This window comes from Serinus canaria, chromosome 1 (assembly GCF_022539315.1).
Source record: "Serinus canaria isolate serCan28SL12 chromosome 1, serCan2020, whole genome shotgun sequence".
Lineage (NCBI taxonomy): Eukaryota > Metazoa > Chordata > Aves > Passeriformes > Fringillidae > Serinus > Serinus canaria.
In genome coordinates, this window is record NC_066313.1 from 109,909,879 (window position 1) to 109,932,958 (window position 23,080).

At 44.2% G+C, this 23,080-nt stretch overlaps 1 protein-coding gene across 1 annotated transcript in view; it reads right to left on the bottom strand.

The window, feature by feature from the left end:
* Positions 1-22,813, bottom strand: part of ABCG1 (ATP binding cassette subfamily G member 1) — a 58,737-nt gene extending 35,924 nt beyond the window's left edge. The window contains exons 1-2 of the mRNA XM_009089572.4: positions 22,699-22,813; positions 19,550-19,793 (exon numbers count right to left, since the gene is read on the bottom strand). Coding sequence (XP_009087820.1) covers positions 19,550-19,793; positions 22,699-22,740 — 286 coding nt within the window. The 5' untranslated portion in view covers positions 22,741-22,813. The remainder of the gene's footprint in view (positions 1-19,549; positions 19,794-22,698) is intronic.
* Positions 22,814-23,080: the final 267 nt, after the last annotated feature.

Consider the following 23,080-nt stretch of genomic DNA (forward strand, 5'->3'; position numbering starts at 1 on the left):
TCCATCTGTTTTCAAAAGCTCCAGCTGACCTACATTTTATGTTATGGATTAGTTGAAGCTTATAGAGTAGCATGAGCAAAGCAGGAGTCTTGCTGCTAACTACATATCATAAGCAATTAAATGTTTCATCAATAAATGTAAATCAATAACTTGTCCCATGGAAAAATCAAGAGTTTTTAAGAGAAAAACTCTACACACAAACCAGAAAAAAACATTTATATACACACTTTAATTGGAGTATAAATACCATCCATTTGAATAATTTTGATTTCACAGACTAAAAAAAAAAATCAAATGTACACATTAAAATGATTTGAAGTTTAAAAAAAAAAGGATGAACTTTGATTCACATTTTCAGGACATACTAAAATAAGGCATTAGAGTCATTCAGCATTTTGGGAATCCTGTATTTTTGGAATTATCTACATAATTATTATTGAGGCAAGGTAGGAAGCAGTAACTGATATCACAAAAGCATGACTTCCACTACAGGTTTTCCACCTTATTCTGTGGCAGAGAGAAAACTCAACCCTGAGTTTTGGAGCTGGATTTTTTTTTTTTTTTTTGCTTGGTTATGTTCTTGGCAAAGCAGCAAGAAGTCACTCCAGAGGCCAGTGGAACTCACTGAGCCGAGGATGATCCAAGCCCAAGCCCTTGAGTTGGATCGAGAACTTCAGCTTGGGTCTCACAGAGTTTCAAGTGCCCTGGTCACCACTCAGCTGGGCTTTCCCTCTTCTTAACTATTAAAGTCCTCCACCTAAAAAATCTCCTGCATGAAAATATAGCCAGAGGAAAACTCAGTGAACAAACAACAAGTTTCTACTCTGCTGCACTGTCATTTTCCAGCAAAGAGAGGATATTGAGAATTTCCAGAGGGATTTTCATTACAGGCTCATCAGGAGGCCCTCTGTGTTAACAGCCTCTTTTCCCCTTGTATTTTTTACTCTGCACTGGTTCATTTCCCAGTAACAACTGTAACTTCTTTTGACATTTTCTGTCCTTCTTTACAATTAGGTTATTCAGCTCTTCAGTGAAGAGGCAAAGGGTAAGCTTGGGCTGATTTAAGCTGGCTGACTCAACTGGTCTAATTAGACAGGAGAAATTTGGTAGTAAAAGCAGCTGCATCCTCCACAAACTGGAAGTCCATCAAAAGAAATGAGCTGTTTTAATGGCCTGAAGACTCATGTATATCATTAGCAAGAGAGAGACACTTGAGAAGTGCTGGTCTTCTCAAACCCTTTTAATTAGATATCTCTGTAAACCATGTTCCAGTGCGCATCTTTCCTCCCAAAGTCATGTTTCCATTTTTTCCTGACCACCAACTAAACTGACAAGGACATTTCAGAAAAGTGTTGGTTGGATGCACTACCAGAAAATTCAACTTGTCACTCGAGGTTTCTTTATTCCCTTATTATAACTTTGTATCACTGGCCCACCTATACTTTCCTCCTTTTGTAAGTTGTTTATCTCTGCTACCTATTAACACATCAGCACACACAGAAAATAAAGAGGAGATAAAGATTCCAGGCTCTTTACACAGTTCTCCCCAAAAATACTGTAATTTAAAATGAAATAATGAAGGGACACAGCCAGAAGAATATCCGTGCCACCTCAAAACCTGCTTTGATCCTAAAAATCACAGGCTCTCTCCACACCCAGCTCCTGCCAAACAACACAGCACCACTAAAATCAATACTGTGGCACAGAGTTGTGTTGGTTCAGAAGCTGCCACAGGCTCAGGGATCAAAAGCAGGGATTCATGACAGCCTAGAGAAGATGGAAACCTTCCATGTAGTAACACTGATGTATCAGGAACTCAGAATATCAATGTGGGGTTTTTTTAAAAAACCAGCTGCAAACACCTTTGATGTAAACATTAAAAGTGAGCTGTTCTGCTGGGTCTGGCTGGGACAGAGTGAATTTCCTGCAGAGCAGCCCCCAGGGAGCAGTTCTGGAGCAGAATTGGTCACACACTGAGTTTTGGCTATTGCTGGGCAGGGATTGCACCAAGTCAAGGCTTTCTTTTCTTAGAGTGGCCTGGGGTGTGCCAGAAGCTGGGAGGGGACACAGGCAGCTTGGCTTCACTAATTAAACTGCCCTGATCTTCATCTTCATAATTTTCAGCTTTTGCTCTGCCCTGTTCTGGGGGCATGGAGGAGACACTGAGGGAGAGGCTGAGAGGATGCTCAGCCACAGACCAGAGCCACCCCACCACAGCTATTTCCCCTAGGAAATGTGGAGACTCACTTGTCTTTCATCTTTTGGATGAAATTCACAGTACGAACAGTCTGCTGACCATCAATGAAATCTTTTGCCAATTAAAGGAGTCAGGTTGATGTCTAATTTGTCCCTGTGCTCTTACACAGCAGGAGCCTGCATGGATTCAAAGGAGTGGCACCTCTGCTGTGAGGAAAGGTCTGGAGAACTGGGCTGATTCAGCCTAGCAAGGAGAAGCTTTTGGCCACCTGACTGTGGCTTCCAGTGCCTGAAGGGAGCCAACAAGAAAGATGGAGAGGGTTTATTTAAAAGGGGTGGAGTGACAGGACAAGGGGAAATTGGCTTCAAATCAAAACAGAGTAGACTGAGATTAGATATTATAAAAAATTCTGCCCTGTGAGGGTGGGGAGGCCCTGGCACAGGGTGCCCAGAGAAGTTGTGGCTGTCCCATCCCTGGAAGTGTCCAAGGCCAGGTTGGACACTGGGGCTTGGAGCAGCCTGGTCTGGTGGAAGGTGACCATGCCCGTGGCAGGGGATTGGAACAAGATGATCTCTCAGTTTCCTTCTAACCCAAACCATTCTGTGATTCCAGGAATGTGTCCAGCCCTGTTTCTCACTGCTGTGAGACACCTGAGGAAAAATTTGCTCCACTGCTTATAGATACAACAGCTCATGCAATGCATGCTTTTTTAAAATACTTTAAAAATAAACAATACCTTAAAATCATTTCAAATCTCATTGTCACATGAATTACACACAGTGGTAAAGCCATTGTAGTCTGCCAGGCTACTGACAATTCTCAGGGCAGCATGTTCAGCCCCATATGGGCAATGCACAAGTTCCGAGTTTTGAAGCAATTTTTCCTAAGTGTATGTGACAGAACAAGGCACAGCAATAACAGCTGTAGCCTGCATGCAAATGTAAAAATAAGCACCTCTAATATAGTTGGTTTTCATTTCAGTGCTGGCTAAATGCTTTTGATCATTGTGTGCAAGTGATGACTGCACCACCTGTGTCTTTTTTTGTCCTTGTGCCAACAGGTGAGATTACCTTATTCTGACAGGGGCTGCAGCAAGCTGGGTAATGGCACAAGTACAGAACATTGCTCTGTTGCCAGATCACAACATTTTCAAAATATTGCCATGTTTTTAAATTCCTGTGTGTATGTGTTAAAACTGAGTCACTGCTCCACTTCCAAAGAAGACCTGAGTGGAACCCAACACTCTGCTTTTAAGCTCTGCTCTCTGCCCCCAACAGATGAGCTTCTACCTCTGTACTTGTGATATCTGTAACAGTTCCTGTGCATTTCCAGCTGATATCACTGTTAGCACAGCAGCCTCCACATTCCCTGGTCCCATGTTCTTAAGTCTACTGACACCAAATATTAAGCTCAAGATCTTGGAGCAGGGACAGGATCTTACCTACTCAATTCCTGTCTCCCACACTCTCCATTTATTTGTTGATGATAAATTGTCCTTATACAACTGAAGGATTTGCTGCAGCTCCCACAGCACTGCTCTTCAGTCCCTCATATGTCACCATGATATTTTCTGAAAAATCCTCTTTCCCCAGGATTTTCTTCTGGGAAGCTGAGAAGCCTCAGAGAGGAATGAAAACAAAAATTATCTGATTGCTGCTCCTGTGTTTGCTGCTTTGGACTGTGGCTTGGACATTGTTTACCAACAGGTGAATGTCTGATTGGCTCCATGTGAATTGTTTTAATTAATGACCAATTACCATCAGCTGTGTTGGACTCTGAGGAGTCAGTCACGAGTTTTTATTATTCATTCTTATTAACCTTTCTGAAGTATCCTTTCTCTTCCTTTACTATCGTTTTAGTACAGTATATTATTCTTTAATATAATATCATATCATAAAATAATAAATCAGCCTTCTGAGAACGTGGAGTCAAATTCTTATCTCTCACCTCGTCCTGGGGATCCTCACAAACACCACACTCATATGTCAGTAAGGCAAAGGTTACATAGAGTGGTTCATTCTAAACAGAATAAAAATTAAAATTTGGCTTTGCCCACAAAAATCCCATCATCTGTTATGTTAAAATAATGCTTGGGGAAACTGCACAAGGCATGCTCTGGTGGAGGGGTGTTTGCTGAACTTAAACCAGAACGTACTTTCAGAATTGATGAAGAAGCAAGGGCAGAGAACAGGGCATGAGTCCCAAAGTACATAAACCCCAAGAATGGGACCTGGTCTAGTAGAAATAGCATGGATGGCTCACAAACAGACCTTGTACCCATGAATTCCAACAGAGCTGTTCTGTTTCTGTCCCAGCAGAGCAGGGACAGCAGAGCAGGGGTCACTCCTGGAGATCACCCATGATGGTGCAGGGGGGCAGAAGTGTCTGGAGGCAATTCACATGAGGAGAACATGCAACTGCCTTTGGGGAGGTTTGCAGCTGTCACTTTTTCCATCTTGCAAAGCTGCAAAGAAAATGGTGTAGGAGGATGGCTCAGGATTGCTCTTCTCAAAGGCTCCCTCCTGAAATGGGTGCCTACGCTCTAATACTGACTAAGCTGCTGGGCTTTGCTCCTGATCTCATTAGATAATGATACTGCAATACGAAAGGAGAGGTTAATCTTGACTATATCCCCAATCTCCTTTCCTTGTGTACAGCTGTAAACACCCTGGAAGCATTTGGAGCCACCTCTTCCTCTGTGGTTTTAGGGTCAGCACTTGCACAGAATGGCTGCTGCTGTGGGTGGGGGAGCCGGAGGAGGGACAGGCGGGACTGTGTGTTCTGAATGGGCAATTCACACCAATCCCGAGGTGTGGCAGTGCCAGTATGGCCAGCTAAAATGCCCTTACAGCTCTTGTCATCCCTATCCCACTCTGCTCACTGCAGAGCACTCTGCTCACAGCTCTGAGATGTGGCAGGGATACACAGTGTGGATCCTCTCCAGGCTGACCACAAACAGAGAATTCCCCCCCTAGCCCATTCCCTTTCCCACATCAGAGGTGCTCAGGGAAGGCAGAAGCAGCCACAGGGGAATGTGGACACCCACCACGTGCACAGAGCTCTTCCTGGGAAGTGCCCTCCAGCTGTGCATCTGCAGTGCTGTTTTTGGCCTTCCTGGTGCAGTTAAGGAATGTTTCTAGTCCCCAGAAAAATCAGCCAGAAGAACATCTCCACCATTTCCCTGTTCTCTGCACCGCTCTCTTGGTGGCTCTTGCAAATCAAAACACATTATTCTACTTAAAACCTCCGTATTTTCCTTCTGAAATCCAAGATACACAACTCCCCCCGGGTTTCACCAGCAAACCACTGTTGAAACAAACAGAAGTAGCAGCCATTTGTCAGGCACATAAACATACCCTCCTTTACACCCAGCAGGAAAGCAAGCTCCAAAGATGCTCAGCTAATGAGGAAATTCAGACAATGATGTTGTTTGCAGCTATAAGCAAGCAAAATAACCCAAACAGGTCTGAATTGGACCCACCACTGCTACACATGAGAGCTCCAACCAATTCCTACAACTTCTAAAGGAAACAAGAACAAAGCACAAACAATCTGATTACCAGAGAAATGACTGGGAGCAGAAAATTACTCAACTTATGTAATGTAATAAGTCCCTACTGAAAAGCATCTGCAAAATGCTGCCATTTCTTCATGCCATTCTTTTCACCACTGACACTCAGATAAAACAGTTTCCATTTTACATTCATTTTTCCTGCTATTTTAGCCTGCTATGCTGTTAATCCAGTAGCAACAGACCTGAACCACTTCTAAGCAACTGCTACTCTCTTGCTTTTCATTAAAAAAAAAACCAAAATCAGGTTGCTGCTGCTTTTCCATAATTACATCATCTTGTCACTACAAAGGAGGAGGAGGAGGAATATACACCTCGATTAAAATGTTACCTTCAAAGTGTTTGCTGCAGTGATATGCAGCCAGTTTTAGTACATAAATAAATATACCTGAGTGTATGTGCATACATATATTTAAATATGGAAGCAGAGATAATCTATAAATATCTATATAACCCCTATATATATATATATGGCCTGTGTTTATATATATATACTCACTCATATTTACAGGTATCTCTACAGGTAAATTAAATGTACATATATTGAACGTATTTATATCTAGAAAGACAATGCACATACAATATACTTGGGATATATTGCTTTCAGGGCTCTGAAGGGAGGTCCTCTGATGCTTTCAGACACATCTGTATGGGGTGGTTTCTGCTGACACATTCCACCACCATGTAAACATGCCGTGAATGTTGGTGACATTCAACACTGACATTTAAAATGAATTTCATTGGCTTCTATACTTTTTAGAATGTAGTTTTAGCAGTGAAACATACAAATAAGTGAAAAAGTTCCTTCCGGGTACTAGGCCATACTCTTCCTTCATCAAACTTTATTACTTTTTGTTAATTTTGTCCAAAATGTTCTATCATAAGACAACAGCCCTGGCAGAATGCTGATACCTGTTCCTTGGCTAAACTCTGCCCAATGTGTCATTGCAGTGATTCCAACATTCCTTTGGGCCTGTACTTTTAGAGCAGAACAGTTTGAGCATCCAAGAAGAATTGTAGGTTGGCTTTGAAGTTATTTTTATTTACTGTAAAACATGTGCCTCCCTTTGTCCCAATTCACTTTGCTGGAGGAGCTTATTTTTACTGCCTGTCAATAAGAATCAAAAGATGAGTGCTAAAATGTCACAGCCATGCCCTATATGGGAAGGCCCGCTTTATTTTTATTTGTTTGGTTGATTTTATAATGCAAAAAGGATGTATGGGATTCAGGAGACTGAGGCCCATATTTCTGCCAGGATACTAAAGAGTAAATCTGTTTAGTATTATCATGTACATTCAGAAATTTCATCTTTTTCTTGGTGTCCCCAGATGTCAGACTACTGCACAAGGCACAATCATCCTCCATGAACACCAAGTCTGACAGCGACCCCAGGGCTCAGGGACTGGTGAATACTTCAGGTTATGAATTTCTCCTTCAGGTGTAATCTATTTCTCCTTCAGGTTATGAATTTCTCCTTCAGGTTTAATGTATTTCTCCTTCAGGTTATGAATTTCTCCTTCAGGTTTAATGTATTTCTCCTTCAGGTTTACATCATCGTTCTCCCAGGCAAGAAATCAAGTATCAAATCCTCCCTCAGGGCTGTCTGTCAAGCTCCTCTGACTGTTTGTGATATAGCAGCTCACACATATTGTCATAACTCAGCCTGTAAGACAGCAGGACCTGATTTATTATAATCACAAGTGCAGCAGCTCCATTCCCTATTTGCAGTCACTCACAACTTTCCTGAAACTTTCACAGGAGAGGGTAAAAATGTGCCTAAAGTGAGTTCCACTTCAGTGATGATTTACATCACAGGGAAACTTTCCATGGGCTTAAACAAACAACTGGCCAGCCATATTATTTCATTTCTATTTAAATACAAAGCTTAGAAAAATCAAACCAGCTGAGAAGGTCTAGCAATGGTCTGCTCAGTTATGTGATAAAAGGCCAGGCAGAGTGAGCACAGAGACTGAGGTGAGGCTCAGAGGACACAGCCCCCTGAATTGGGCACTCTCAAGATGCTAAAATAGAAAGGATAGGACTGCTGTTCCTGGAGGAAAGCCCTCCAAGATGTGTCCCCAGGGAAAGTGTCTCAGTGGAATGCTGAACTTTACCATGCCATGCAGGGAGAACAGGAGTTTGGGGTGGTGTAAAACCAGCCATGGGGTGTCCATGGGAATTACAGAGGGACAAACATCCATCACAGCACACATAGGGGACTTGCCAAAGGCAGGGAAAGGGATGGATCAAGGACTGAGGAGGAACAGGCCTGAGAAAGCAGATGGAAATGGGGATTAAAGGGGCCAGAGGCGTGTCAGGAGCACTCCCCCGTCTGACAGAGCTCCTCCTCCCTGCAGCCCAGCCTGCACTCCTGCTAAACACCGCTCCCAAATTTCTCACGTGGGAATGTGTCGCCACATTTCTCTTCACAGAGAAAAGCAAGGCACAATTCTTCCCAAGAATATTTCTGAGATTCACATTCTCTGAACCTCAGAGAAAGGAAAAACACTGCTTATCCCATTTACTGCTCCTGTGTTGTTCACAAGTGGAATGCATCATGGAAGGTTGTTTACCTGAAGGGAACTGATAATTGGATTCTGTTGTGAGTGTTTTGATTCACTGACCAATTGAATCCAGTTGTGTGTGTGGGGACTGTGGGCTGACAGCCACGAGATTCTGGGCAGTGGAGAGCAGTTGAGTGCTTGGCAGATTCAGTTTAGATGTGATGTAATATAGTGTAACATAATATAGAATAATATAGTATAATAAAGTAATTAATTAGCCTTCTGATAAGATGGAGTTCTCCTCATCATTTCTCCCCTTCATTAGAGGCAAAAATATCTACGATAGGAATGTCCTCACCCCTGTGAGTTCATGTGCAGGAGACACCACCATGGACCCAGTGGTCAGTAGCAGAAATTTTTCCACACCAGTTGCTGGAGAATGAGTTTGCAAATCTGAGGGGTTACTGTAGGTCCAGGTGCCAGCAACTGAAGGAGACCAAAGTCTGAGGGACTGATGGGATGGACAACATGTCTAAAACCCACGGTTGAAGAGATCTTCTCTGTGTGTGTGTGCAACCCACAGCCAGCCAGAGAAGAGGGATGCCAGTGAGGCACTGGGGCTGCTCAGGTTTGCCCAGGTGTCATCTGTGTTTAGCAGGAGGGTGCTGGAGAAGACCCCTGTTCTCCTGCTGGTCCATACAGCTGCCTGGGTGCCCTCCCTCACCACCAGCTGGACTTGCAATTCCAGAACCAAGGCTGCCATACACGAGGGCAGGAGGAATCTCCTCATGTCTCAAAGCCCCCCCAGCTCCAGCTGCTCCTAACAGTTTAATTTTTATTACTTTCTAATTATTGTCATTATCATTGGACACCTCTTGTGAAGAACTCAGCAGTTCTGGTTACAAAACAGACTGACCCAACTCACTGTTCAAAGCTCTCCCATCAGTCACCTCTGTATTTATGTACTGTCAATTTGTTTCTCTGAGGAAAATTCTTCAAGCAGTTTTCCAAGACTCAGGGTTAAGATGAAAACCCAGGGGAGTAACTTTTCACTGCCAGCTGTGCACAGATGTGCCCCCCTGCACTGTCCTTGGCTTCCTGGCTCACATTTTTCTGGTGGCAGCTTCAGAGCTTCACCTCTCCAAGTGGAGAAGGAAATGGAACTCCATCCCAGACAGCCACCCACAGGCTTCAGCATCATGAGCCTCAAATAGCATTTTAGACATCAGCCCTTGATATTCATATGCAATAAGCTGGCTGCAGTTTGTGGCTTTTTGACCCAGAAAAAGAAAATGCTCTTCCTCTAATAGCAAATATTTAGCTCAAATCCCCTTTCTTTTAATTGGGTACTCATTTACCCATTCCAGCCCTGCCATGCTGGTGTTATTAAAGTGCTTAATTTTCAAAGCACTTGAGGTAATAACTGCATCATGACCAAAAAAAAAATTATACTGGCCAGGCTCTGCTGGTGCAGCCCCATCCACTTGACTGCTTCAAAAGCACAAAACAGATGCAACAGGGCAGAATTTAACTCCAGTGCTTAACAAGAATATTAAAAGCTTCAGTTTGTGGTGGTTTTTTTTCCTTTAAATTTTATATTAACCAGGTGCATGGCTTCATTTGAAACTTCTTTCTTCTGTCTGGCATAAAAGCCTACCCTCTAAAGCTCAGCAGGAGACAGAGCACAGGTCCATTCTCATTCACCCAGGAACCTGACCACTGCATATTCAATCTACTCCTCTCTTTTGCAGCAGATGCTCTGCAATTATAAACAACATTTGTCATTACTCTAAACATGTGAAGCCGGAAGAAATATGATTCTTACACAAAAGATGCAGGCTGTACATACTAGATGAGAGGCAGATGGTAAATTAGCTTGTAAAGCCAAGGTCTCTGCCCTTTATTTTTATTTGGAACAGATACATAACAAAAAAATGAAACCTGAACAAACAAGTGGTTATCTCTACAGCTATTATGTAATTCCATGTAGTTCTGCCTGGTAAGAATCTGGATGGATTTATCCCTGTACCTTCTGAAGAAAATTAAGTCTGCAGAGTGCATCTGTTTCCCCCACAAATCAGCAGAGCCTAAATGAGCTGCAAATGGGAACAGAAGCCCAGCAGTGACAAGAAGGTCCAGTGAGGACCTGCAGGCTGGCTCGAGCCACATTGCAGCACACATCTCCAGCCACACCATTTCCATTTCCTAGACAGAACTGCTTTGTCCTCCTTCCAGAGACACTTACACTGCACTGGTCCTGCTGTATTTTATGCCACCACTCACATTCAGATCAAATATTCTCTCTGAAATCTTCTTTTCTAAGCCACAAAGTGTCCACAAGCCAAATTAAACTCAAACATCTGCACCAAAGCACAGAATTCACAAGGGAGCAGCTTTCAAAATAATCATTAGTGGGATATTTCAGCAGGCCTCCTTGCAGTTACATGTAGGAAGTTACTGAGCTTCAGAGTTACTGAAAACAACCAAAACTGTTTGGCCTCTGTCTGTGCTGTTACCCTTCTCCATCATACCTGGGGATGAACAATTTAAAGAATTGGTTGAAAAGGGCAGTAGTTCTTCCATGCATGGTGTATTATGTATTCCTCTGGTGAAGCTGGTGAAAAAGTGAGTACATTTGGACAATCTGAGGACCCTCAGTTTTTTCATTTCCTAATAGACTTTGATATTAAGAAGAAGATGTCTGTTAAAGCTTGGTCCTGGGCTTGATAAAGAAGACTCTGCCAATACCAGGGCCTAGAGCTCTGCTTGTAAATTATTTTCACAGAAGAAAACTACATTTTCCACATGGTAAGTAAGAGCTTGTGGATTTGTAGTCTTTATGTACCAATGGTGCCAAGCAAAAATTGCTGGGTCCAAAGCCAGCACAGCGGGCAGGCAATCTGAACCACCAACACCTCAGCTTCTTACTGACCCAAGGCTTTTTGATAACAGATAAAAGGCCTTGTGCAGAAGTTTCTGATATAAGATTTGGCAATATTAATTGCATGTGATTTCCTTTAGAAGGAATACCTTAAAAAAAGGGGGGTATTTTGTCAGCTGACAGGGATGTCACGTTTCAACAAGGTATTTTATTAAAGCTCTTAAATAAATGAATCCCACAAGAAGGTAGGTGGTCAGTTGTCTCAGATGCCTGCAGTGAAGGAAGGGACTCTGGGCATGATGACCCAAACTGCCAATTTATTTTTGACAAAACCTCAGTCTTATGTAAGATACATGTCCTTCTGCAAAGGGGTTAAAGCATCACTGGCTGATTTAGGCTTTGCCTCAATGACTTTCATTTTGAGAATGAACACCCACCTTTCAGTTTGCAACACTTTAATTAAAAATCCAAATCAGTTCATTCCCACGTGCCAATCATGTAAATTTTGCTGGGGATCTACTTGCATGTTGTTTCCTGTAAGTCTTGACTTGTTATTTTAATAATAAGACCAAACACTGTTTTCTAATAGAAGACAAAGTTATCCATCCAAAGTTTAAAGGGTGCAGATGTGAATTATAAAGCAGCTGAGTTGAGTGAGGGCCTGCCACGTACTGAGCAGTGTCATGCTCTGACTGTCTCCACAGTTTACCTACAAGAAAAATGCTACATTGTGAGAAGGAAATAATTTCTCAGAGGATACAGAGCTGAACTCTGAAATATTAAATCCCCATAGAACAAAAATCTGCCCTAAAGAGCTGGTAAGCTCAGACCCCGAGGACTTCCAGAAGGCACTTTCCAAAATGGTATGAAAGTGCAGAACAAAAATGAACTTAAACAGCATTTTTACTCAAGTTAGCTTCTGCTTTTGTCTGCTCTTGTGATTTCTCTTTCCTTTAGTGAGGTTGTGGAAAACCCTGATCAACCATGTGATGTCTGAAGTCTCCAATTGCAAAATGCCTCTTGCCTTGCTTCATCTTTCCTCAGCCTTCAGATGAATCTCCAGACTACAGAAACCAAAGTCTACTTTGAAATGTGACAAAAGTACACCCAGATGCTGGTGTTTGTTGCCTCTACCTCCTCAACACCTCAAGCAGGGCAAGACCACCTATGGGCAGAGGATAAATCATTTCATCAAATCCCACTCAGCATACAGCAAGTTGTAGTGGAAGGGTGTCAGGGTGAGCTACAGCCAGCCCCCAACACTTTTTGTGAGAGATGGAAACAGCAAAGACCAGAGCTCAGATTCCCAACAACTCACTGTGACCACTTCCTGGCACATGAATCCTATAAATGTTTAATTGGTAACTCTCTAAAACCTCCTTCCTCAGCCACAAGTTTTCACAGCAGCAGTTAATAAAATTTATTGTATCAAAACATTAGTTAGAATGAAAAATGGTGAGGTCATTGTCATGTTTAGGTTTAACAAACAATACAGCAAAGAGAAAGAAGATGTTCTGCTTTAAGACTCAGTGACCAAAACACTGAGTCAAACTCAGGGCACATTTCTATAAAAGCCCCAGAAACAAAAAAGCTCCAAACAAACAAAAAAATCCCAAACCCCAACAAAAACAAACCCACAATAACAATAGATTCTGCCTGAAGGAAAACAAGTAATGCTGAAGTAAGGGCATACTCAGCTGGGAAATAGTAGAAGGATCAGAAAAAGGGGCTGACCAAGATTTGTTCCCAATAACCTCTATTTTAAAGAACACATGCAAGATGACACTGGGAAGAGTTATTTATCACTTAATAAAACACTGTGAACTATTCCAGTAACAGCAACTACTCAATATATTTTTACCATCTTGACACAGCTTAAGTGTTAAAAGAAAAACTACACAGATTTTATCAAGGTTAAAACATGTGCTTAGAAACCCTCTGCTAAAAAATCATGCCTAGTTTTAATCAATTTTGCCAACACTTTAAGCCACTGAAAAGGAATCTACACAATATTTGCCTGAAAACAGCCTTTTACCAGTATTGCAGTTGGTTTCAACCAGCCTAACTTGTTTATTCTTCCTAACATATGGATCTTAATTTGCACAAGAGATGAAAACAACTCTCAGAAAAAGCAGGCAAAAAAATGGTGGAGAACAATACAACCCATCTGGCAGAGAGAGGCAAGGGAAAAAGGAGGGGGGAAGGGAAGGTTTGGGAAGGGAAGGTTTGGGAGGAAGGGAGGGAGGGAGGGAGGGAGGGAGGGAGGGAGGGAGGGAGGGAGGGAGGGAGGAAGGAAGGAAGGAAGGAAGGAAGGAAGGAAGGAAGGAAGGAAGGAAGGAAGGAAGGAAGGAAGGAAGGAAGGAAGGAAGGAAGGAAGGAAGGAAGGAAGGAAGGAAGGAAGGAAGGAAGGAAGGAAGGAAGGAAGGAAGGAAGGAAGGAAGGAAGGAGAAGGAAGGAAGGAAGGAAGGAAGGAAGGAAAATAGGGAAAGGAGGAAAGAAAGAGAGAGAGAGGAAAAGAGAGAGGAAAAGAGAGAGGAAAAGAGAGGGGAAAAGAGAGGGGAAAAAGAAAGAAAGAAGAGAAAATTCTCTCTCGGAAAGTGGGTTTTTGCTCGTTCCTGTTCTGCATCTTTCCCTCCCTCCTTCCCATCTTAGCAACAGCGGCAGGAGCAGCCCGGCAGGCGCATCCCGGGTTACTGCAGTGCATTGCCCGGCAGTAACCGCGCCGGGCGCGCCCGGGCGGGCATGCGGCACCTCCACCGCACTGCACCTGCCCCAGCAACGCCGGCTTTTTCCGACTCCCCCAGCACGGATTAGCACATCATTTAGGCCAAATCCTCCCCTGCCGGTCCCCCCTCCTCTCCTGTGTTTCGTTTGGGTATCTCCGGAGGGGATGGGAGAGGGGGGGGTGTGAGATCTTTTCAGTGAAGTCATAGAGAGGATGCTGCAAAAAAATTAAATAAATAAAGCTCCCAGCTAAATAAAAAGAAAGGGGTCTGTCTGATTGTGTATACCAGAGCTAATTCCTATGACAGCACCGAAGCAAATCAGCAAAGCTCAGCCTGTTCAAATCTCTGCTGATGATTTGACAGCGGTGAAGTTTCCATCTTATGCAGAGGACGGTATTAACATCACACACAGCGCTCGGAGCCGGCAGGCAGGGATCGCGCTGTTCTGAGGACACTATCTCGGGCTGTGACGGCGACTTCTGGCCTTCCATGAATACCAAACAACCTGCCAAGGGCTCCGTGTTCCCCTCTCGGACACCTCGGAGCCATCCGGAACGAGCCCGGTACTTCATTCCCCTCCCGCCGCCCAGAGCTGCGGAACAACAACCTTGACAGCAAAGACGGCAGCAGCACCTCTCCGCTTTGCTTCCACGGGGTTTGAGCCATCAGAACAAACCCGAAATACCAAGAAATGTGGCGTTTTCTGCTGAGCATGAATTTCTGTCGTGAAAATCCCCGGCTGCATTGTGCCCGGGCAGAGCCCGTTCCCTCAGAGGTTACTCCAGACCAAATCCTAGCAGAGCTCGCACTCGAACGTAGCACAAGTGACTCATTACAGTCCTAAAAATAACAACGGAGAAATTTCCAACTAAAACGTTGCCTAATTAACCATGAATACTGAGAAGTGTGAGAGGGGAGGGGGAAAAAAAATAAAAAGCAAAGCAATCCCTGAGTTGTTGTGGTGTTTTGCAAGCAAATTTATTACTATTTTCTTGCTGGGTGCACTCAATTATATAGGCAGAATATTTCCATCTCCATCCTATATTATAGCAAACCCACCTAAAAACAATAGAAAAAATGTCCTTTTGTGGCTATATAGAAAGTATGTATCTTTTCAAGTAAAGCTGAATGCCTTTGACTGAGACAGAAAGCTCCAAAGTACTTTTCATGCCCCCTTTGTATAGGGGACTATACATAATTCATCCCCAAACCACAATTCAGATTATTTCATGGTACTTTTAACAAAAATGACAGAAACCCGAGGCACTGACTTTTCCACCAAATCCTCTTTCGAACAGTTTTCAGGAGTCCTAGTACGAAAACCTACATGTCTGTAATTTTTCTATGAACTGGTAAAACCAATCTCTGTGTTCCTGTGATTTCCATTTCAAACTGCAGTTTAAACATACAGCTCAGAAGCCAAGACCCACTTCCATCTCTTTCTCAACTCTTAGATAAATGGCTTTGTGACAAGACAATAAAATTTTGGCCATGTTTTGTTCCAAAACTCTGCAGATTTTGCTTTTCACATTTAAAGATCCACACTGGATCTAACACAGGACTCTTTCTTTTTCCCTCCAAGCCAGCTGGGTCCCTCATCCTAAAAGGAAGGAGAAGTATCCTGACTAAGCAACCCTATTATTTTTACTAAATGTGCTGAAGTTCCCTTTTTCTGGTTTTGCCAGTCCATCTTAACCTCACAGCAGTTCCTCCAGGAGCCCTGGGGCTTTCTGATATCATGAACCTCACTAACCCACAGGAAACCACCAGGACATGCTTGAACACGGCCTGGATTCAAAGACTGAGACACATTTTCAGTTCTGGAATATCCTTAACCTCACAAGTCACTCAGAAATTCCTTTCCTTCAAACCTGAAGGAATAGCTGTTTCTACCTGTTGACCAATTCCCTAAAAGCTTTATGGGGAAAATGCCAAAGTCATCTGAGACCTTCTGAAACTTTTACCTCTTTAACCTCTCCCAAATTCTCATATTGGCAACAGCTCCTACTGAATGGAATGGGTCAGAGAGAGCAGCTTTGATCAAGGACTGACCTGCCCTATTCCTTCCCTGTTAATCCCACCAACCTCAGGGGAAATCACAGCAGGAATTAATCAGCTCCAGAGTCACACCAATCTCTGCCATGAGTCTGATAAAACCTCATAAGGAGAGCAGCATTTATCATATAAACCTTAGAATCAAAATGCCCCTCCTCATATTTAAAGAGAAAATGATATTTAATAGTTTAATTAAGCAGTTTAAGGCTGAGACATAAATACATGAAAAATTCCAATTTCAAGTCTACTGTGGCTTATTTAGCTTCTTTGTTGTTGACAAGCAATGCAAATTCACCTTTCTTTGGGCTTTTAATGAAAAGTAAAAGACATGACATACCATGAGTTGCATTGTCTGAACAATCAAGCTAAGTACAGAACACAATGGCAGCACTATTAATTATTCCTCCTTCTGCTAATTTAGAGCCTAACCTTAACATTACTTTGCAATGCCATTTTACTGAAGGGAATTGCTCTTCAGCTGAATTCCTGTCCAACATGCTGGCACAAATTGTCTTTGCAAGGAAACTGTACTTCTGCCTTTGTGATCTAACACTCTTGAAAGGTTTTAACTAATGCATTACAGTCATAGAGAATGATGTAGAAATAGTAGATTTTCTTTTTCAAGCTCCATTTAAGAATAGAAACACCATTAATTAAAATACATTTTTGAAACAGCATTCCTTATCTCTTCTTACCACAACCAGCACCCAAGAACAATGTGAACTGAGAGACATCTCCTTTCTTTTTTTCCCCAGTATGTTTTCTGCTACTCTTCTCATAAAAAGTGAATTCAAATATTTCACATTACAGCAATGAGAGAGACTTTTAGCACAGGGAACCCACAAGGAGTGCTGAACTGAAGCAACCACCAGTGTTTGAGGCACAATATTGCCCTTCTCTTGGGCACTGCAAAGTCCCAGTTTCTCACTGGAACTATTCTGAATACCTTATACCTGTATAAGGTATTCAGAATAGTTTTATATGTAATGCACTCAGCTACAAATCCACCAGATTTAAACAGAGATATCCCAAATACACACAAAAAATCTTCTACTTGCAGAACCACTGTTCAGATAATCTGAACTGTTTGGTTCCTACCTTCACTGGGGACTATTTAGGCAATTTGGTTTTCTGTTTCTCTAATGGAAAATCTTTTCTCTTAAAACCGATATATTGAGCCAGTCCCTGGAGAAGGGAACATGGCTGGGAGGAAAGTTTGGTTCTAGAATGTTTCTATAATCTGACCAGCAAGTCACTGAAACACTGGAGGAAGAGACCTGTGGAGGTCACCTGGCCCAGCCTTCTACTCAAAGCAAGACAACCATCGGCTCCAGATCAGATCAGCAGCTCAGCCACAGGTCCCCACAGGTCCCCCTCTGTCCCTGGGTGACACATCCCAGTGCTGCAGCTGGGGAACAGGAATTTATTTCCTGGTGTCCACCCTGAACCACCCAAACTGCAACGTGTAACCATGAGCTCTTGTAATTTATCATCTGGCACTATTGGCAGGAGCAGCCCAGACTCCTCAGCTGCTCTTTGTAGGTCCCCTGAACCATTTTTTTACCCCTTTAACAGACCCTTTCCAGCTTCATATCTCTGTTGATATGAAGCACCTAAACTGATAGAATATTCCAGCTGTGCTCTCAGTGATGAGGAAGGAGAAGGGTAAGGGCTTGTCTCCAGCTGGGAATGGCCTCAGCCACAAGATGTGATTCACCTCCCTGGCTGTGAGAGCACTCTTTGGCTCACCGGCACTTGGCACTGGGTGCAGACCTCCCAAGTCTGTGTCAGCTCCTTGGCAAGCAGAGGAGAGCCAAGCCCTGCTGGCAGACAGCAGCTCAGCCCCTCTGAGCCTGTCCTTGGTGGTCCCAGGGGTGACACGAGGTGTGAGAGCAGCTGAGGAGGACCTGAACACCTCCACACAGACAGCCAAGAAAGTTCAATCTCCTCTTTCAAATCCAAACGTGGTGACACAGTCATAACCCTATCCCAGAGCTAAATACCTCCACAGGTCATTTTCAGCAGCAGGATGTTTTGCCAGGACATTGTTTTGTCCAAGCCAAGTCACCCAGGCATGTCAGAAAATCTGAACAGAGGTTTTGGGTATAGAATACCTCAATCAATTCTGGCCAGTGAGAAAGAGATTCAGTTAGAAATCTCAAGCTTTTAAATGAGACATTTTGGCATAGCTCCATTTCTTGGAGGACAAAAAACCTTCAGTGTTTTGTGCTCATTCTGATAAGATAAAGAATAATTTTGAATGTACCAAAGTTGCTGCCAAACCAAGCTGTTCTCCGATGGACAATGTGGCTCCATGCAATTTTAGCAAGTAATTAAAAAAAGGCCAGTGGGTCTACATACAGTTTTGATGTTGAAAAACCCATTAAAGCATGAAATCTGCAGATCTTTCAACAAATGAATAATTGTATGCACAGCCTGTCCGCATACAGTAGCACTTTCATGGCAACAGCTCCAGAGCTTTTCATACCACACATTTTTAGACTATTGAAGCCTTGGTGTTGTGATAATGATACAATTTACAGACAGCAGCCAAGTACTTGGTGAAACAATTTCAAGTGGAACTTTTAAGCCAGTGGATTTGTAGTTTCAGGGCCAGTGCAGGTATCAAGTATGGCTCAGGTGAGGGCTGCACTGGCAGGGCCTTATCTCTAAAAAGAACTAAAGCACACAACCATGCCAATTTACATTACTGGGAGAGAATTCCTCAAGGAAGGGCAACTATGTCATTTATTGCACAAATTTCTCCTGAAGATTTCAATATTTTTCTCTTGGGCATACTTTTTGCTAGCAGGAATTTACTTCATGACCTAGTTTTCCTTTCAGAGAGGACCAGTCACACACACCACAAAAAAAAAAGAAAACCCCAAAAACTCTCTAGGAAACACATGGTTACACAAGGCAAATTAAGGCAGGAAAGGAATTGATGCCAAGCAGAGGAGAAAAGGTAGAATAACCTTTTATAACTGGAATCAACCAAGAACCTATAGAGAAGAGAGCTGAATAATCTCTTCTTACTCAAACTTCTCTTCTTTGAGAAGTGCCCAATATCTATCATTTAGGTGCCCTGTAAACTCTTTGCAGCATGTATCAGCAAAGGAGCTACCCAAAGAGCATCCTGGTCCTTGACTGAACCTCAGGATTCAGTCCCAGCAAGAGCCAGTGATTTCATCACAGAAATTATAAGCTTTGAGAGACCCATCTAAGCTGTAGAGAAACCTAGAGCTCACAGCATTTCTTTCCAAACACAGTCCTTAAAGAAAACTGGTTTTTTCCTGGTGTAAAATTCCTTCTCAAATTCTGAAATAGTCACTGTTCTGAAAGAGTACTGAAAAAACAACCATTTCACAAAACAGCCAATTGCAGGAGTAAAAAAACAAAGCCTCCTCACTTCCCCCACCCCCATGTTTAAACTCCTGCATGCTCTACCCACCCTTAACAATAATTTGTAGACAGGCAAGATCACAGGACAGATATTTGGCAGCACAGCAATACTATATTTACTTCAGATCCTTAAGAATTGGGAGGCAGAAATGAGCAGTTGTATGAACTGCTGCCTCTACAGCCTCTTGTGGATGAAACCTTGTTTTCCTCACCTTTCTTTCTCCACCATGGCCCTTCCTGGATAGAGTAGGATAGTTCTTTAAACTCAATGTTCACAGCTGGCCTGCGGGGCAGGTAGGAGAACCTATGAGCTTCTGTCAGAGCATTGTCCACTTTTTTTAAGTGTCCATTGATGAGGTGAATGTCCTGGGTGTCTGTGCCATTGGAGACCACCTCGTCCACAGAAACACACACAGACTTGGGCTCGGCCATGGTGCAACCAGAACTGCTGCCACCCTGCAGGGAAAGTGGAGAGAGTTCACAGACTTTTGTTTAGGAACACATTTTAAAACCTTCTGCACCAGAATTGTTCTTTAAATAGCACAAAAATCCAGCTGTAATGCGCTGAAAGGTGAAAGAGGAGTAAAATAAAGCAATCTTCTGTTGGTTCTTTTGCCTGAGCCTTGACAGAAGAGGTAAAGGAGCCCTTGCAGCACATACAGTTCCTTTAGCACTAGTTCTTCTTTCAGATCTTGCACCAGATTAATACATTTATAAGTTCAGTCCCCATTGTATTTGGTTTCTCATGCACTCAAGGAATTTAGTTCTAGTTACTCTGATTCCAGGGCTTGGGACAGAGCTGAAGGGGGAAAGGAGGTGGCTGAACAATTATTTGTGCAGACATTTCAAAAGACAGCCACTCAAAATGCCTAAGAGCTCTTACTCCTCTGGATCAGCCTATGCTTCTGTCAAGATGAAATAATATTTCTGAGAATTTTCAAATGTACTATTTCATGCCTTATTTTCCCCTGCACTGCTAGATCTGGAGACTTTGCAACCTGGACAATACAAGTTTTTTTCTGCTGGTCTTTTAGCAAAGCACAATGCTTTGCACCCAAAATCCTTGAGTGTTTTCCATGCTTGATAGTGATAACTAATGGAAATCTTATCAGCTACATGAGCACACAAACCCTGCTCCAGTTCTTGCACCAGTGACACTCTAAGGTCAATAAGGTCAATGGCCTGTGCTCACAGCCATCCTTCTTGCTACACTTTGCCTATCACAGCACTCTGTGCAATTCCACTTGGCACTTTTTGGACTAAACCTCCTTCCCCTCCCCTCCTGGCCATGACAGTGGCCTTCCACCCATCTTTTTCTACTTTTTTTTTTTTTTAATTATGCCTACAAAATTTGGATTTTTTTGGTTTCCTTTTACCACCACAGGTGCCTTGCACCAATATGAGCAGGATGTGTGTAAGCTCAAAAGAAAAACAGTCATGAATTTTCTTCAGCTAAACAGAATTTTGAACAGTTCTGTTTAAAGGTTGTTCACTGTAATCTGTTGTTTGGTGGATGTCACAAGCAGAGGCAAACATCTGCACAGTTGTCTATTAGGAAATTTAGTATTTTTGATGCAGATTTGTATTGGAAAGGGCTTCTGTAGATGGCTGATGTGCCAGGCTTTCCATGCTGACACATAATACAAAGTTATCTCCTGGAAAGCAGATGTGCTGCACTACTTTTCAATGCATGAACACAAACAGAGCTGCAGATCTTGCCACTGTTTCCCTCTATTTGTCTAATTCAGCTAAGAAGTGGCACTGCCTCCTCTTGCCTGTGCCACATCCATTTCCCTTTCATGGTTCCTGGTCTTCCCATCTTTGCTGTAAGAGCAGCCCAGCTCAGATCAGTCACTTGTCATGAATGCTGACAAAAACATTTAAACAACCTCCAGTGCTACATAATCACTGATGAAAAAAAAGTACTCCAGCTTAACCACTCCATAGCTGGCATCTCCACATTCTTCACGCATAAGCCCCAAGTTCTGGATGAAAATAATCAGCTCTGCTCACCACATTTTCTCAAGAAAGAGATTTTAATCATGCTCTCAACTTACTTAGAGGTCAGGTATCCACTAACACTTACTGTCAAATTCTTAAATAGTTCACTGCCATGGTATGTAATTTGAACATAACAAGAGTAATGTGAAACATCTTAGAGCTCAACAATTAAAGCAGGGGAACTTCCCTAGAAACTAAGAGAAGGCGAGTTAACAATATTCTTCCCTGAATGTTTTCAAGGCTGACTCTGGCACTCATAATCTCTTTTGTTCTGAGGAACAACTGGGCACCTTCAAGCAATCAGAGGGAATATCCAAAAATGAACTCTGAATGAGCAGGTCACCTTGATTATCTAGGTGACAGTCAGAGCTTCCCCAGTTTAGATCGATTCAAAAAGAAATATCCTTTGGACAAGACCCTTGCCTCTGACTACTCAATCATGCAAGAGTATGAAGCCAAAGATTTTTGTTACTGGGACATTAAACAATTTCAGTCACTGTGTGGACCGAACTCCCTGTTCACACACCTTCCTCCTCCAGGGACCACCCGCTATGGGTGAGGATCCCCCCAAGCAACTGGGATGATCCAAACGCCTCCTGGTATTGGAATCACCTTCGCTTGGAAAAAGCTGGGCAGTCCCAGCTTAGCCAAGCCGTGTGTAAGGCACAGACACACCTGAACCCCCTCTGTACGCCCCAACACCTGCAGCGCGCTCTCCTCTCCGCTGCCACCCCCCAGCGATGCCCCAGCCCCGCATCCCGAGCCCTGCGCTCGCAGGACCGGCCGCTCCGCAGGACCGCGCTCACCTCTCAGCTGCTTTTGGACACTTTGGGCTATTTCCCATGTAGTTTGATGGAGCCGGTGAGGAGCCGGGCCGCTCCCGGAGCCCGGCGGGGACGGCAGCGCCCGCCCGGTGGCAGCGGCAGGACGGTCCCGCGGGCTCTGCCCGCTCCGTCCCCCGCCGGCCCCGGGTGTTATGCAAAGGTTACGGTCCCTCCGCAAATCCGCCGGGAAGCCGGCGGGGCGCAGCGGCACAGGGAGCATGCTCGGCGATAATCCCCCCGCCTTAGCTACAGACAGAGGTAACCAACGGTCAAGTCCCGCCGTGCGCCGCCAGCCGCTCGCACACTCTCATCCTTCATCCCGCATCCTTCATCCAGCATCCCTCACCTTGAACCCTGCATCTCGCATTCCTCAGCCCCCATCCTGCACCCCGCAGCCCCGGGCGCACCCTCCGACCCTGTTTTTCCCTCGGGAAGCGTCTCGGGACCCGAGCCCTGGCTCCATCTCCGTCCCCCAGCCCCGCACCTCGCCCGGCGCTGGCCGAAGCCCCGCGGAGGGAAGGCAAGGCGCGCCTTACCAAAGCACTGCCCAGGGAGAAAGCCGCCATCAGACATGCCATGTGCACCGCTGCCCGCCCGGCTGCTGGCGGAGGAGCCCTCCAGTGCCGCCTCTCCGCCCCGACTGGCTGCGGAAGGCGGGCGGGCCGGGATGGAGCTGGGGCCGCCCCCGCCCCGGCCCGCCCCTACCGGGGATGGGGAGAGCGGCGGGGTCGGGGCACCCCTCGGCACTGGGGAAGGTGGGCAGCGTGTCCCCAAGCCGCTGGTGGCCGTGGCTGTCGCTCTGCCCAAGCACGCGGCAGACGCTTGTCCTGAGGACTGGGGCACAGAAGGTCGCTCGCCGGGACAAAATGAACAGGGCAGCCAGCATTGTACCCACGCTCCAGGCAGCGACAGCTTCCT